This window comes from Castanea sativa, chromosome 5 (genome assembly GCF_040712315.1).
Source record: "Castanea sativa cultivar Marrone di Chiusa Pesio chromosome 5, ASM4071231v1".
Lineage (NCBI taxonomy): Eukaryota > Viridiplantae > Streptophyta > Magnoliopsida > Fagales > Fagaceae > Castanea > Castanea sativa.
The window spans coordinates 27,777,171-27,794,123 of NC_134017.1; the positions used below are offsets into that span (position 1 = coordinate 27,777,171).

The window sequence follows — 16,953 nt, forward strand, 5'->3', positions numbered from 1 at the left end:
GACTACGATGACTTAGGTATGTTTACATCCTCTGCCACTCCTCTTTATTCTGACAACAAGAGTGTCATTCATATTACTCACAATGATGTCTTCCATGAACGAACTAAACACATCGAGATCGATTGTCATTTTATTGGTTATTATCTTGTCCATGGTGCTCTTAAGTTAATCTCAGTCTCATCTATAGATCAACTTGCAGATATCTTCACCAAGTCACATCCTAAGGGACGCCTTCGTACTTTGGTTAACAACCTCAAGTTGGTCTCATATCCACCTTAAGTTTGAGGGGGGCTGTTAATGTGTATAGTGTTATAGGCTTTAGGCCTAACTAGATTACTTATATAGCACACGTTCTTGTACTATACATTTACTTGTACTGCACTCCTATACTTCCTATATAAAGGCACACATGTATATTTTTTAATTGAGAAATATAATACTATTGAATTCAGTATTTCTAACAATAAGAAATCTGGTTGTGAAATGGTACTTAGCGGAATAGATTTTATTTTTTCAACTTTGAAAGATAGGAACACCTAATCCAATAATTGAGAATTCCACTAGCCATCTTGTTAGTTCGTCTTCCCTCTTTTGCACTCTATCTCCTTTGCTCTCTTATAAAATTTGTTTTGTATTTCGCACAAATTTTTATTTTTATTTTTATTTTATTTTTTTGTATTTGGTACTACCTTATCACTCATATGGTGAAATCAATGATGGGATCAATCAAGACGTTGGCAGTAATGTGGTGAGAACAACGACTACTAGAACTTCTCTTTGCCCTTTGCTTTTGGCGTTTTATTTTTTGAACACAAGTCAACTAAAGGTCTATTGATTGGCAACAGCATGGTAAGAATGACAATGAATCTTATCAATGATAACAGCTTGGGATTAGTTTTGTGTTATGAAATGAGTGGTTTTATTTATTTTTATTTATTTTTTTTAATACAAGATAGAATTTCTAGTTTAGCATAATCTAAATGTATATGTGTGTGAAGTTCCTTTCTAGAGATTTGAATCCTGACTTTTGCCTCTCATACTTTACAAGTATTTATATTTGTAGAGTGACCATTGTACTAAAGGTGTGTGGTGGTAATTTTTTTTTTTTTAAAAGTTCAATTGTGTATAGAAAAAAAAAACTTAGAAAAAGTTATTTTAATGTAATGTATTGTACAAGTAGTTATGTTACTTATGTAAAGTAAAACATGATTTTTTAGTTGGTTAAAATTAAAAGGGTCATGCTAACGCTGGTGCCCTTAAAACAATAGTTAATAATTTATTTTAGGAAAGTTTTGACACTATTTTTATGAAAAATGGAAAAAATGTCAAAACATTAATTACTTTTTTTTTTCCTCATAAAAACTTTCTTTAACTAGATTATGACCATTATTTTAAGGGTATCCGTTAACATTTTTCAAATTAAAATAGAAAAATTATAGTTTCTAATTTTTATTATATTAAAATAAAATAAAATTAGAGAAACTATAGATAACCTCTTGCTTTTCCAAGGCCCAATCCTACCAATCCAACCAATGAACAACACAATGCCCAAACCCAAGTGAACACCCAATACCCCCAAGTCACGCGCCACAGCCATATATCCATCTCCCAAAAAATATAAAATATAAACCAATAAATCCACACCCATTTTCTATCTATTTTCTCACTCTCTCTCTCTTTCTCTTCCTCACTGAGAGAAAGAGACTCTCACACACAAATCCCCAAAACCCTAGAAACCGCCATTGAAGGAAGCTTTGAGACTTCCCTCTCATTCTTCTTATTCAGACCTAACCCTACAAACCAAAACCCTCTCATACACTAACTAACCTTCAAATCCACACGCACTATACTTCGGTTTCTTCTTTTCATTAGGTTTTGCTAGGGTTTTAGGACCTCGTTCTCCACCATGTGGAGCAGCGGCCAGATTGCGCCGCCGGGGACCACTGGCTCGTCCATTCCTCCTCCGCCGGCAGCGCAGCCCTCGTACACGGTGCTGCCTTCGCCGGCCGAGGCCGAGGCGCGGCTCGAAGAGAAGGCCAGGAAATGGCAGCAGCTCAATTCGAAGCGGTACAGCGACAAGCGGAAGTTCGGGTTCGTCGAGACGCAGAAGGAGGACATGCCTCCTGAGCACGTCAGGAAGATCATTAGGTCAGAGCTTTTCCTTTTCCTGACAGCTTATTTGGAGTGTTTGTTGAAAGATTTTGAATTGCTGTTACTTTTTTTTTTAATCACTGGTGATTTAATTATGTGTATTTTTTAGGGATAGGAGATAGTTTAGGTGAGTAGTTATAGGATTTTGTATGTGGGTACTTGATTATTGGGGTAGTTCTGGATTATAATTTGGTATTTTCAGTGAAGATTTTGATGGGGTTTTTACTTATTTCCTATTTGTTAATAGTATTACACGATTTCATACGTAAACATACACACACATGTATATAAGCACAATTTTGTATGATTTGTTTGAGCTTAGTTGGATGATTGGTTATATTATCTATAAGTTATAATTGACCCTTCTCTGAAAGGGGAGGAGGTACCATTTAAGCTAAAACCTATTGGTGATTTTGTGAATCTAATCGTGTGTTTTTAGCATTGAAGATAGTTAGGTGAGTAGCTGTTGGATGTTATATTTGGGTACTTGATTTATTAAATTTTTTTTTCCCGGGGTACTATTATAAGAAATGGAGTTCCTAGAAAGCCTGTATACATGATCCAAGTAGTTTGTTAGGCAGGCAGGTTTTCATTCTTCTGTTTGATTTGGGATTCTTTTGATGTTATAGTATGTGATTTCATGTGTCGTTTTTCTACCTTTCATTTTGGTGTCATAAGTTTAAACATTTTTTTGATGTGGATGTTGGTTTCGCTGAAGTATGAATTTAATGGCTGAAAAGAGAAGAGATATTGATACTATATTTTAGGATGTGAAATCATTGTTCTTTTCTGGTGGGTTGAAATCATTGTTCTCTCTCTCTCTCTCTCTTAGTCTGCCTTTCTTCTTTCGCTCATGGTATTTATTTTTAAAATGTCCCCAAGTAATAGATTTTGTCTCACGCCTTGCTATATTATGGAAGCTTCTTGTTTTTTTATTTAATGTATATTGTTTGATATATTTCTATACTCCTTTTCATTTAAAGTTTTACCCCCTGTATTCCCTTCCGTTGTTATCTTAAAAAGTATGTTTGTGTAACTGTGGGATTAATACAGTTGGTCACCATGAGTTTTTGTGTTCTCTTTGACAGAGACCATGGGGACATGTCCTCTAAGAAATATCGTCATGATAAACGTGTCTATCTTGGAGCCCTTAAATTCATTCCACATGCAGTTTACAAGCTTCTTGAGAATATGCCTATGCCATGGGAGCAGGTATGCCTTCTTTGCTTCTTTTTCATTTCTTTAGATTTTTATTGATTGATTTATTTATTTTTATGCTTAGAATGTGTCTTATGTGTTTCCCCTTGCTAAAGTTTCCTTGCTACATTTGTGGTTCTAGGTCCGCGATGTGAAGGTTTTGTACCATATTTCTGGGGCTATTACATTTGTGAACGAAATACCATGGGTTGTTGAACCTATATATTTGGCTCAGGTTTGTTTCTCTTCCCTTCCCTTCCCTTCTGAGGATATTCTTTTTTAGTTCATGAGGAGATCATGAGAGGTCAACGATGGTATGGATATCTGTGCCATAAATATTGTGCTGTATTGTTATCATATTGTCATTATCCCTTTCAACGATGATGGCTGATCGAATCATAAAATTTTACAGTGGGGTACAATGTGGATCATGATGCGAAGGGAGAAGAGGGATCGTCGGCATTTCAAGAGAATGCGGTTTCCACCATTCGATGATGAGGAACCTCCATTGGACTATGCTGATAATCTTCTAGATGTTGATCCTCTGGAGCCTATCCAATTAGAGTTGGATGAAGAAGAGGATTCTGCTGTATATACTTGGTTTTATGACCATAAACCTCTTGTGAAAACAAAGCTTATAAATGGTCCAAGTTATCGGAAATGGCATCTCTCTCTTCCTATCATGGCAACTCTTCATCGGCTTGCAGGGCAGTTGCTTTCTGACTTAATTGACCGCAACTATTTCTACTTGTTTGACATGGAGTCGTTTTTTACAGCCAAAGCATTGAATATGTGTATACCTGGTATGTCTTCCTTTCTCTCTTCTTTTCATTTTATTTTTAATGTTTTGCTTTTCTTCTGAGTTCTTTGGTGCTGTCAAATATCTTCTTTGATAATCTCTGTATATAATTGGAGTAGAATTTTTGGTGTCCAGATTTGGATACTCTCAAAAATAACCCTATAGTATATTTTAGTCTACTCCTACCCCCCCTCACTATACATGCAAATAAAGAGAGGAATAAATGAAGGAGATACAGAAATTTAAACACTCAATGCATTGGAAATGCTTGGTGTCCACTTTCCAGTAAATCTCAAAAGTAACCTTATAGTATGGTTGAAACTTGTCCTTTAATGAAATAAGCTCAAAGGGCATAAATTAAATTCATTAGCACAAAACAACCCTAGAAAATTTGAAACCTATTATCAAGTGGTTATGCAAACTCAAACTTCCCCATTAAAGACCAGTTGCTACAACTTAGAATTACACCAATGTACATCTCTCCACTCTTGCTTTTAAGTTGCTACTATCTGTTTCTAAAAAGAACACTACCACACAACTGAAAAAATGGTGCCCTTCTAATAACCAATGTCATCATCACTCCAAGAAATCTAACAACAAAAATGCTAGCTTGATTTCACAAAGAATTTCCAAGAGGAACCTGATAATCACTACAATAAAACCAACAAGGGTGCTGCCTTGGTTGTGTCTACTATCTGATTGATATTTGTTTTGTTGCTGGTTATTCTCATTGCCCTGACTTGTGTCTTTTCCATGGAACTTTCAAGGCAAACACTCAATCACTATTATATTGAAAGGGTAGAATATTAAAAAGTCATTTGTACTATCAGTGTTATCTTTAATAGCAACTTTTCATGTCATCTTTACTTTTCAGAAATGTTTTGAGCAACCCTCCCAAGCTACCAATCCAATTCTTCCTTTGATTAAAAAAATCAAACATAATGCATAATCAAATCCCCAAAAGGCTTTCAGCTTTTACAAATTTTGGAAAGAATATCTATCTATTCCAAAGTGAGATGGGAAAATCAATGTAAAAAAAATCCAATTGAAAGTGCATGGCCAGACAATGCTAAAGAAGGAACGTCTGTATTCTCCTCTGTTTTTGTGCTAGCTGGAGGTGACATTTTGGTGGCAAATGTGCCACAACGACAACAAAAAGCTATTGTGGATAAAGGTTGTGATGGGTGGGCTAGAGAAGGAGGTTTGATTATCAAATTACATCTAATCTAAACTTCCAAGGAGATGGGGGTAATAAACCAAAACAAATTTTGGAAAAAAAATCAGTTTATTTTGTAGTGAACAATCTGTTATGAAAGAAAGTTTCCAAACTGGTAAAGAGGTTGGGGGAGGGGGGGAGGTGTTCAGAGGGTGGGGGAAAATCATCCAAACAATATCAACAAAAGGGAATATAACCTTAAAACCACAACCAAGGCCAAGGAAGCCAACACTGATCGAGAGTGATGGCCAGCGTTGCATAATTTATTTTTTCTGTAGTGTTGTAATTAAGGAAATCCCATGGAGAGAATGACAACGACACAAACTTAGCAAGTGGTAGGAAAGTGAGAAGAGTGATGTGGGCCTGTTACAACAGCCAGTGCTTGGTTGAATTGTATTGCCATGAGTAGTGACAGTAGTCCCTAAAGCTGCAAATTGTAATACATTTTATATCAAATGTACATAAACCATTGATTTAGTAGTATATTCTATAGGATAGCAATTTTTGTGGGAAACAATTTGAATAGGCAATGAAAGACATAAATCCATTTATTCTTCATAATCTGTATTTACTTTTGCATAAGAATTTGTACCATAGCATAATGTAGTGAATTATTATGCAATTTGGTTGGATGTAATTCTGTATATACACATTTTGATGGTCTAAATTAATTTTAAGGATAGGTTGTAATGCAATTGTCTCATGGGACAAATGTATAAACCCTGAATCGGGATTAATGGAAAAAATTTACAAAGAAAAAAGAGTATATGAGCTTGCATATAGCGTGTGATGAGGCTAGTTATATATCATATGGCTAGAATACTCTAATAACTGGTTGGGGTGGTAAGGAATACCATTAGTGCCATATGGTGCCTGTTTGGCATTGTTGTAAGAGATAGCTCTTTTGAGATAGAGAGCTTTAGTTGAAAAGGTCTTTAGTGTTTTTGAGTTAATGAGAAATTACAGTGAATAGCGTGTTAAAGTTCTAATTTTTTTGGGTAAGAAATATTGTGTTAAAGTTCTAGATAAAGCAGTAGATGTTTCTCCTAAAAACTCCAAATTTCAGCTTTAGCCTTGTAGTTCGTTTTTAGAGGGCTGCAACTAGACACCCCAATTTTTCTCAGGAAAGAGCTTTATATCTCTTGAATTTCTTCTATGGTGTGATGTGATATCAATTATTAAATTGGGCTTCTTTTGATCTATTACTTAATATAGAATAAAAAAAGCTTCTTATGATGTGTTATGATGGTTTAGAGGCTGTTTAATTTTAAGAGATCTGCTGTGTGCTCAGGTTGGCTTTCTTTTTTCAATCTATATTACTTGGTTCATTTGCCATGCTGGTATACAGTTGTGCTGGCAGTTGGTTGTATGCTGTGCTGTGGTCCTATTATTACCCAGTGTTTGGAACTTAGTAAATAATTTGATATCATCGGAATTTGTAAAAATTATTGTTGTTATTATTTACTTATCTGAAAAGGGGGAACTAAATGGAAAAGAAAAAGTGAGTTATGTGATGATTTTGAAATTTTATATGCTAGGTAATCTAGTATCCTTATTGTGAAGATAATCAATTTGGTTACAATTAAGGTTGGATATACTTTGAGAGTTGCTGTTAGATTGCTTTCTGTTGGCCTTCAATTGTGTTCATAAGTGTGGTTTGAGTTTGTATTTAATTAGTTTCACTTATGCAGGTGGACCTAAATTTGAGCCTTTGTATCGTGACATGGAGAAAGGTGATGAGGATTGGAATGAGTTCAATGATATTAACAAGCTAATTATTCGATCACCTCTCCGGACAGAATACAGAATTGCATTCCCTCATCTCTACAACAATAGACCAAGGAAAGTAAAGCTGTGCGTGTATCACACTCCCATGATCATGTACATAAAAACCGAGGATCCTGATTTACCTGCTTTTTATTATGATCCCTTAATAAACCCAATAATTAGCATTAACAAGGAGCGGCATGAAAAGAAAATTCGTGATGATGAGGATGATGATGATTTCTTCTTGCCGGAAGGGGTGGAACCTCTGCTGAGGGACACTCAACTTTATACTGACACCACAGCTGCTGGAATTTCCTTATTGTTTGCCCCACGCCCTTTTAACATGAGATCTGGTCGGATGAGACGTGCAGAAGACATCCCTCTTGTGTCGGAGTGGTATAAAGAGCATTGGTGAGTTCTTTATGGTTTTTTATTTTATTTTATTTATGTTGCTCTGGCGTATATAAAGCATATGAACTATCTAGTACATATTAAATATCATTTAAGTTGATCCCTGCCTTCGCTTTTGCAGTCCTCCATCCTATCCGGTTAAAGTTCGAGTCAGCTATCAAAAATTGCTAAAATGCTTTGTGTTGAATGAACTGCATCACAGACCTCCTAAGGCTCAAAAGAAGAAGCACTTGTTCCGATCTCTTCAAGCAACTAAGTTTTTCCAAACCACAGAACTTGATTGGGCTGAAGCTGGTCTTCAAGTTTGTAAGCAGGGCTATAACATGCTAAATCTGCTGATACATAGGAAAAATTTAAATTACCTCCACCTTGATTATAATTTCAATCTGAAGCCGGTGAAGACCCTCACTACAAAAGAGCGCAAGAAGTCACGTTTTGGTAATGCTTTCCATCTGTGTCGTGAAATTCTGCGCTTGACAAAGCTTGTGGTTGATGCCAATATCCAGTTTCGCCTGGGTAATGTGGATGCCTTCCAATTGGCCGATGGCTTGCAATATACATTTTCTCATGTTGGTCAACTGACCGGCATGTACCGTTACAAATATAGGCTTATGCGGCAGATCAGAATGTGCAAAGACTTGAAACACTTGATCTACTATCGGTTCAATACTGGTCCAGTTGGGAAAGGACCTGGATGTGGGTTTTGGGCTCCAATGTGGAGAGTGTGGTTGTTCTTTCTACGTGGTATAGTGCCTCTCCTGGAACGGTGGTTAGGGAATTTACTTGCACGGCAATTTGAAGGGCGCCATTCGAAAGGAGTGGCTAAGACTGTTACTAAGCAACGTGTTGAAAGCCACTTTGATTTGGAACTAAGAGCAGCTGTTATGCATGATGTTCTTGATGCTATGCCAGGTAATCTTTGACTCAACCTATTGTATTTCTTTTTGGCTTGTGGTTTTCCCCTTAATTTCTTATATTTTGGTTGTTATTGTCTTTGTGATTCCAACATTGTATTATTGAATTGCAGAGGGCATTAAGCAGAATAAAGCCCGAACAATATTGCAGCATCTCAGTGAGGCATGGAGATGTTGGAAAGCAAATATTCCCTGGAAGGTTCCTGGTTTGCCAGTTCCCATTGAGAACATGATTCTTCGTTATGTGAAGTCAAAAGCTGACTGGTGGACAAATGTTGCCCACTATAACCGTGAGCGTATAAAAAGAGGAGCCACTGTCGATAAGACAGTTTGTCGGAAGAATCTTGGAAGACTGACTCGTCTTTGGTTGAAGGCAGAACAGGTGCAGATACTAACTTCTTCATTCTTTTGTGTAAACTTCCACCACATAATATGTGCGGGTGCACATTTTTCTGAAGGAGTTATTGGCCTTTTTCTTTTTCAATTGTCTTTGAATACATGTGTTTCTTCTCTATCTTATTTGTCTTTCAATTTTCATTTTCAACTGTTATAGGAACGACAACACAACTACTTGAAAGACGGTCCATATGTCACACCAGAAGAAGCAGTTGCCATTTACACTACGACAGTGCATTGGTTGGAGTCAAGAAAGTTCTCTCCCATCCCGTTCCCTCCATTATCATATAAGCATGACACAAAACTTCTTATCCTTGCTCTGGAGCGGTTGAAGGAATCTTATAGTGTAGCTGTGAGGTTAAACCAGCTTCAAAGAGAAGAGTTGGGTCTTATTGAACAAGCCTATGATAATCCACATGAAGCACTGTCACGAATTAAGCGTCACCTGCTCACTCAGCGTGCATTCAAAGAAGTAAGTTTTTTGATTAATGCATCAATCTGTCCTTTGTACTTCACAACCTAGTAGAATGAGTTTGAACTGAGTTTTTTTTCCCCTGTAGGTTGGCATAGAATTTATGGATTTGTACAGTTATCTCATTCCAGTTTATGAGATTGAGCCTCTTGAGAAGATTACAGATGCATATCTTGATCAATATTTATGGTATGAAGGTGACAAACGCCATCTTTTTCCGAATTGGATCAAGCCTGCAGATTCAGAGCCTCCCCCACTTTTGGTTTATAAATGGTGTCAGGGTATAAACAATTTACAAGGAGTATGGGACACAAGTGATGGCCAATGTGTGGTGATGCTTCAAACAAAGTTTGAAAAGTTCTTTGAGAAGATTGACTTGACAATGTTAAACAGGTATGTAATGGTTGGCCCCTTTGCAACTGTAATCAGTGGATTTTTAGAGTTCTTGAATTATTATCTAGTTATCTATTTACGTATTTTTTACTGTGGCGTTGCAGGCTCTTGCGATTGGTTCTTGACCACAACATTGCTGATTATGTCACCGCAAAGAACAATGTTGTGTTGTCTTACAAGGATATGAGTCACACAAACTCATATGGTCTTATCCGTGGTCTCCAGTTTGCTTCTTTTGTTGTACAGTATTACGGACTTGTGCTGGATCTCTTGCTCCTTGGATTGACTCGAGCTAGTGAGATTGCTGGGCCCCCACAGATGCCTAATGAGTTCATTACTTATTGGGACACGAAAGTTGAGACACGTCACCCTATTCGGCTTTATTCTCGATACATAGACAGGGTCCACATATTGTTCCGCTTCACCCACGAAGAGGCTCGAGACCTTATCCAGCGGTATCTTACCGAGCATCCTGATCCTAACAATGAAAATATGGTTGGATATAACAACAAGAAGTGCTGGCCTAGAGATGCAAGAATGAGGCTCATGAAACACGATGGTATGTATCTCATTCTTTTCTTTCTTTAGAGTTTTGACTTATCATTTTTAAGCGAATGATGCCATGGCTTTCATTATTGTTAAAAATAATGTATGTCATGAATCTTTTCTAAATTCTCCTTACAGTAAATCTTGGGAGGAGTGTTTTCTGGGATATGAAGAACCGTCTTCCTCGAAGCATCACTACATTGGAGTGGGAGAACAGTTTTGTTTCTGTATACAGCAAGGACAATCCAAACTTGCTTTTCAGCATGTATGTTTATCTAACTAGCTACATTATTTTGTATGTGTGTGTGCATATATATATATATTTTATCTGTTTCTTGTGTTGGACCTATGTTTTCCAGCAATGATCATGTGTTCAATGTTGCTTGGATATTTTTTTTAATTGATACTTGGAATTTCTTTTGCGCTGGTCTGTCTGCCTTTTCTATCTCTCATACTGGTAGCTCCTGAATATTTTACTTGACAATTCAAAATGTGAATCTCAACAAACAGAATTAGTTCAGTGTTGCTCCAGACCTTATTCAATGCTGAGAAATTGTTTCTGAACCTAAAATTTTAATTAATTTGTTCTGCGTTTTGGGTGAGCCTTTGTTATATGTTGTATATGATCTTATAGGAGAGGTTTCCGAATCTTAGGACCCATTCTGTTTTCTTTGCCTCTCTAGGCTCAATCTCAAAGAGGTTTGTCAGGTTATGATTGTGATGTGTGTTTTTTGATGAATGGACCTGTTGTCTGAAACATCTCCTCTCCTCCTTGATCTTTAGGTGTGGGTTTGAAGTTCGGATACTTCCTAAAATAAGGATGACCCAAGAAGCTTTCAGTAATACAAGAGATGGTGTTTGGAATCTGCAGAATGAACAGACCAAAGAACGGACTGCAGTTGCTTTCTTGCGGGTTGATGATGAGCACATGAAGGTGTTTGAGAATCGTGTGAGGCAGATTCTTATGTCTTCAGGATCCACAACATTTACAAAAATTGTCAATAAATGGAATACAGCCTTGATAGGTATTTATTTTGAAATTTTTATTCTGCCTTGTTACTGTTGTTTGACTTCATGAGGATTTTTATGAATGGTTTTTATTTTTTTAAATAGGTCTCATGACTTATTTCCGTGAAGCCACTGTGCATACTCAAGAGCTGTTGGATTTGCTGGTTAAATGTGAAAATAAAATCCAAACCCGTATTAAGATTGGGTTGAACTCAAAGATGCCTAGCAGGTAAAGTTATTGGTCACATAAAATAATATATTCTAGTTGAAATTTAATCTTGGTACTGATGAAACTCAACCTGCCTTCAGGTTCCCTCCTGTCATTTTCTACACTCCAAAGGAAATTGGAGGACTTGGCATGCTTTCTATGGGTCATATATTGATTCCACAAAGTGACCTCCGTTACAGCCAGCAGACAGACGTTGGTGTAACTCACTTTAGGAGTGGAATGAGCCATGAAGAGGACCAGCTGATTCCAAATCTTTATCGATATATACAGGTAATTTAAGATTCACTCTTCATATGTATATGGTGTGCTTGTGTATTTTCTTCAATTTTTTGACAGCATATTGGTTTCTTGACAGCCATGGGAGAGTGAGTTCATAGATTCACAACGTGTTTGGGCAGAATATGCATTGAAGAGGCAGGAAGCTCAGGCTCAAAATAGGCGTTTGACCCTTGAAGATTTGGAAGTTAGTATTTATACCTTTATATATATATATATTAGGACTTATACAAAAGTCATCTATTCTAATGGCTTTCTCAATTCTTTGGACAGGATTCATGGGACAGGGGCATACCTCGCATAAACACTTTGTTTCAGAAGGACCGACACACATTGGCATATGACAAAGGATGGAGGGTGCGTACTGACTTCAAACAGTACCAAGTTTTAAAACAGAACCCTTTCTGGTGGACACACCAGAGGCATGACGGGAAACTTTGGAACTTGAACAACTATCGAACTGATGTCATTCAAGCTTTGGGTGGTGTTGAGGGAATTCTTGAGCATACCTTATTCAAAGGAACATAGTGAGTATACTGTTTTGATTTTGTTTACAGTAGTAGTTACAGTCGTTGTTGTTGTCATTATCATAAATATATTAGGATTGCACATGAATCTATTCTGCAAATAGGTGATGTGAAAGGGACAATTCAACATATATCATCTGGTTGGTTAATACACATAGTAACATTGTAGGTTAGAGTTTATTGCACTGTAGTTCATAATTGTAACAAAAGTTGAACTTGGCCTTCCATCTGGTTTGTTATATTGTAAGATTTTTTTTGATAGGTAATTACAATACACATCCTTAGTGGATTGAGCCCATGACTTACCTTTCACTTTTAGCTTATGGGGCAGAAATGCTATTTGGTCCAAAATTCCATTAGCATCTGTGATTCTGTATTGGAAGATTTGTTCATCCTTAGGTTGGCAGAAATGCTATTTTGGCTCTAGAGACTGAACCATATCTGAAAGAAGTATGTGTGATATGATAAAGAACAGATATAATATTTATTTTTCTAATTGTTACTATAGTTGTGATTATTTATACAGTTATGGTTGTCTTTCTCTCCTGAATTAATATGCTTTTAAGAAGAAAAAAATTTGACTGACTTTGCTTATCTAAAAATTTTCAGCTTTCCAACTTGGGAAGGTCTCTTCTGGGAAAAGGCATCTGGTTTTGAGGAATCAATGAAGTATAAGAAGCTGACAAATGCTCAGAGATCTGGTCTCAACCAAATCCCTAACCGTAGGTTTACGCTTTGGTGGTCACCTACGATAAATAGAGCAAATGTGTATGTGGGTTTTCAAGTCCAATTGGATCTAACTGGAATCTTCATGCATGGGAAGATCCCTACCTTGAAGATATCACTGATTCAAATTTTCCGTGCTCATTTGTGGCAAAAAATCCATGAGAGTGTTGTCATGGATCTTTGTCAAGTTTTGGATCAGGAGTTGGATGCTTTGGAAATTGAAACTGTGCAGAAGGAAACAATCCATCCAAGAAAGAGTTACAAAATGAACAGCTCTTGTGCAGACATTCTTCTCTTTGCTGCACATAGATGGCCGATGTCAAAACCTAGTCTTGTAGCTGAACCAAAGGATGTGTTTGATCAGAAAGCAAGCAATAAGTACTGGATAGATGTGCAGCTCCGCTGGGGAGATTATGACTCTCATGATATTGAGCGTTACACTCGGGCCAAATTTATGGATTATACAACAGACAATATGTCTATATATCCATCTCCTACTGGTATGCTTTTTTTTCTTTGTTTGCTTTACTCTGTTCGATCCTTCAGTTTTGTTGGTTTGAAGTAATCAGCATTGAACTATCCTTTCAGGTGTGATGATTGGAATTGATTTGGCATACAACTTGCATTCTGCATTTGGTAATTGGTTTCCTGGGTCAAAGCCTCTGCTTCAGCAGGCCATGAATAAGATCATGAAGGTGCACACCTTAATTTTTTTTTCTCATGTTATAAATTAGTGTAGGCATGTAGCATTGAACTAATGGTTCTTTGTGCATTTACAGTCAAATCCAGCTTTATATGTCTTGAGGGAGCGGATAAGGAAAGGTTTACAGTTGTATTCTTCTGAGCCCACTGAACCATATTTGTCATCTCAGAATTATGGAGAGATCTTCAGCAATCAAATAATTTGGTTTGTTGATGACACAAATGTCTATCGTGTTACTATCCATAAGACGTTTGAGGGAAATCTTACAACAAAACCCATCAATGGTGCCATCTTTATATTCAATCCAAGGACTGGACAACTGTTCCTGAAGGTCTGTTTGTCTTTTTCTTTCTTTTTTTTCTTTCATTTTTTCTTCCAATGATACTTTTAAGTAGTCTCTCTCTCTCTCTCTCTCTCTCTCTCAGACACTGGAAATTTATTTCATGATATGATTTCTTGCAGGTCATTCACACAAGTGTGTGGGCTGGACAAAAGCGTCTTGGTCAGTTGGCCAAGTGGAAAACAGCAGAAGAAGTTGCTGCTCTAGTTCGGTCTTTGCCTGTTGAAGAACAGCCAAAACAAATTATTGTGACTCGTAAGGGAATGCTGGATCCATTGGAGGTTCACTTGCTGGATTTCCCGAACATAGTTATCAAAGGAAGTGAGCTGCAGCTTCCGTTCCAAGCATGCTTGAAGATTGAGAAATTTGGTGATCTGATTTTGAAGGCTACAGAGCCGCAAATGGTCCTTTTCAACATTTATGATGATTGGTTGAAAAGTATTTCCTCATACACTGCATTTTCCCGACTCATTCTGATCCTGCGTGCGCTACATGTTAACAATGAGAAGGCAAAGATGTTACTAAAGCCTGACAAAACAATCATTACTGAGCCACACCACATCTGGCCATCTCTCACTGATGATCAATGGATGAAGGTAAACTCCATTATTGTAATAGTGTACATTTCTTTTCTTGGATTTGTAGCTTAGGCCCCCAAAAAAAAGTCACTTTTTCTTCTCTCTAAATATTTCACCTTAATATATAGGTAAGAGAAGTCTGTACTTTTTGTGACAAATATTTTCAGAGATGTACTTTATAAATTTATTTATAAAATACTCATTCATATCCTGTTCTGCTTTTGGCATAATCAGATTCCTAATTTTGATTATATGTTCAGCAGCAATAACAACGCTCTATCAAACATCTATTTATAAACAGATGGTCATGCTTCCCTTTAATGATGTGTTATGCTAATATATTTTATGGTACAGGTTGAGGTTGCTCTTAGAGATCTCATACTGTCGGATTATGCCAAGAAGAACAATGTGAATACGTCAGCTCTGACACAGTCTGAGATCCGTGATATTATACTTGGAGCTGAGATTACTCCTCCTTCTCAACAGAGACAACAGATTGCTGAGATTGAGAAACAGGTGATGCTTCTTTTTCTGCTTCTTATTGGATTTAACATTGTCTTGGTTCCTGATATAAACTAGCATTCTCTCTGGACAAAAATGGCGTTTCTTGCAAATATTGTTTGGGAATCTCCTATTTTGACGTGTCTATTGAACTCAGTTGTGTGTTATTAAGTTGATCATCTTCTGTGTAACATTATCAGGCGAAAGAAGCAAGTCAGCTGACAGCAGTTACAACAAAGACTACAAATGTGCATGGTGATGAGCTTATTGTAACCACCACAAGTCCATATGAGCAAGCTGCGTTTGGGTCTAAAACTGATTGGCGTGTGAGAGCAATATCTGCAACAAACCTCTATCTTCGTGTCAATCATATTTACGTGAATTCAGAGGATATAAAGGTGCTGATCTACCTACTCTATTATATCTGATAATCATTGATTGTTTATATTTACTGAAATGGAGTATACTTGATAATACAGGAAACAGGATATACCTATATCATGCCAAAGAACATTTTGAAGAAGTTTATCTGCATGGCAGATCTGCGGACACAAATTGCTGGTTACTTGTATGGTATAAGTCCCCCTGACAACCCTCAGGTTAAGGAGATCCGCTGTATTGCCATGCCACCACAGTGGGGAACCCATCAACAAGTCAATCTTCCATCAGCTCTCCCAGAGCATGATTTCCTGAATGATTTGGAACCTTTGGGATGGATGCATACACAGCCTAATGAACTTCCCCAGTTATCACCACAGGTATTTGTCTAATCCAGTACGCTTTATTTATTAAATAGAAATGCTGAAGGTTTTCTTCTCATAGAGTGGTTTAAGTCCATGATTTGTTATCTTACCTGAGATTTTGCTTGCAGGATCTCACAAGTCATGCTAAGATCCTGGAAAATAACAAGCAATGGGATGGGGAGAAGTGCATTATTTTGACCTGCAGTTTCACTCCAGGTTCCTGCTCCCTAACTGCATATAAGTTGACACCATCAGGGTATGAGTGGGGCCGTGTCAACAAGGACACTGGAAGCAATCCTCATGGTTACCTTCCCACTCATTATGAGAAGGTCCAAATGCTTCTTAGTGACCGTTTCCTTGGTTTCTACATGGTAAGAACATCATCTGTCTTTGAAGTATGCTTTGGTTGGTATGCTTTTGATTGGATTTTGTATTGACATGTGTCTTCATTCTTGGAGTTAACTTGGTCATTCTGTGGCTTTTGTTTCTTAGATGCCGGATAATGGTCCATGGAATTACAACTTCATGGGGGTGAAACATGCACCTAGTATGAAGTATGGGGTCAAGCTCGGGACACCACGTGAGTATTATCATGAAGACCACAGGCCAACTCATTTCCTGGAGTTCAGCAACTTGGAAGAGGGAGAGACTTTTGCTGAGGGAGATCGTGAGGATACCTTTACATAGGAGTCGAGATTATTAACAGATATTGTTAGTTACAACTAGAAAATGTAGTTCATTTGCACACTTGGGACAGACATCGTAGAGCCCGTTGTTGTAATAATCATGTATATCATGATATGGATGGATATATTATATCCAGATTGAGGTTGTAAGCTTTTTGTAGCGATTGTAAACTAATCGTTTGTATATATAATATTTTGGTATCTTAAGTGCATACATTCGAATTCAAGCTTAAGACTCGAATCGCACCTCTTTTGTTAGTGTTTGCTTTGGCATTTGTGTTGCATTTGGTGGAATATGGTTGGTGGTTTCTGCATGTAGGCATTTAGTTGTTGCCTTGCCCGTTCAGAATATGAGGCCTTGCACGTATGCTCAA

The 16,953-nt window shown here is 37.2% G+C and overlaps 1 protein-coding gene across 1 annotated transcript; it reads left to right on the plus strand.

The window, feature by feature from the left end:
- Positions 1–1,646: 1,646 nt before the first annotated feature.
- Positions 1,647–16,812, plus strand: LOC142637052 (pre-mRNA-processing-splicing factor 8A). Its single transcript, XM_075811340.1, has 25 exons — positions 1,647–2,148; positions 3,240–3,363; positions 3,491–3,583; positions 3,761–4,151; positions 7,055–7,541; positions 7,663–8,453; positions 8,569–8,837; positions 9,009–9,323; positions 9,412–9,716; positions 9,821–10,275; positions 10,401–10,527; positions 11,046–11,287; positions 11,376–11,499; positions 11,580–11,769; positions 11,855–11,962; positions 12,049–12,302; positions 12,912–13,528; positions 13,617–13,723; positions 13,808–14,062; positions 14,194–14,667; positions 15,004–15,165; positions 15,351–15,548; positions 15,630–15,908; positions 16,022–16,264; positions 16,386–16,812. The coding sequence occupies exons 1-25, from the start codon at positions 1,907–1,909 to the stop codon at positions 16,578–16,580; spliced, it is 7,047 nt and encodes a 2,348-aa protein (XP_075667455.1). The 5' UTR covers positions 1,647–1,906; the 3' UTR covers positions 16,581–16,812.
- Positions 16,813–16,953: the final 141 nt, after the last annotated feature.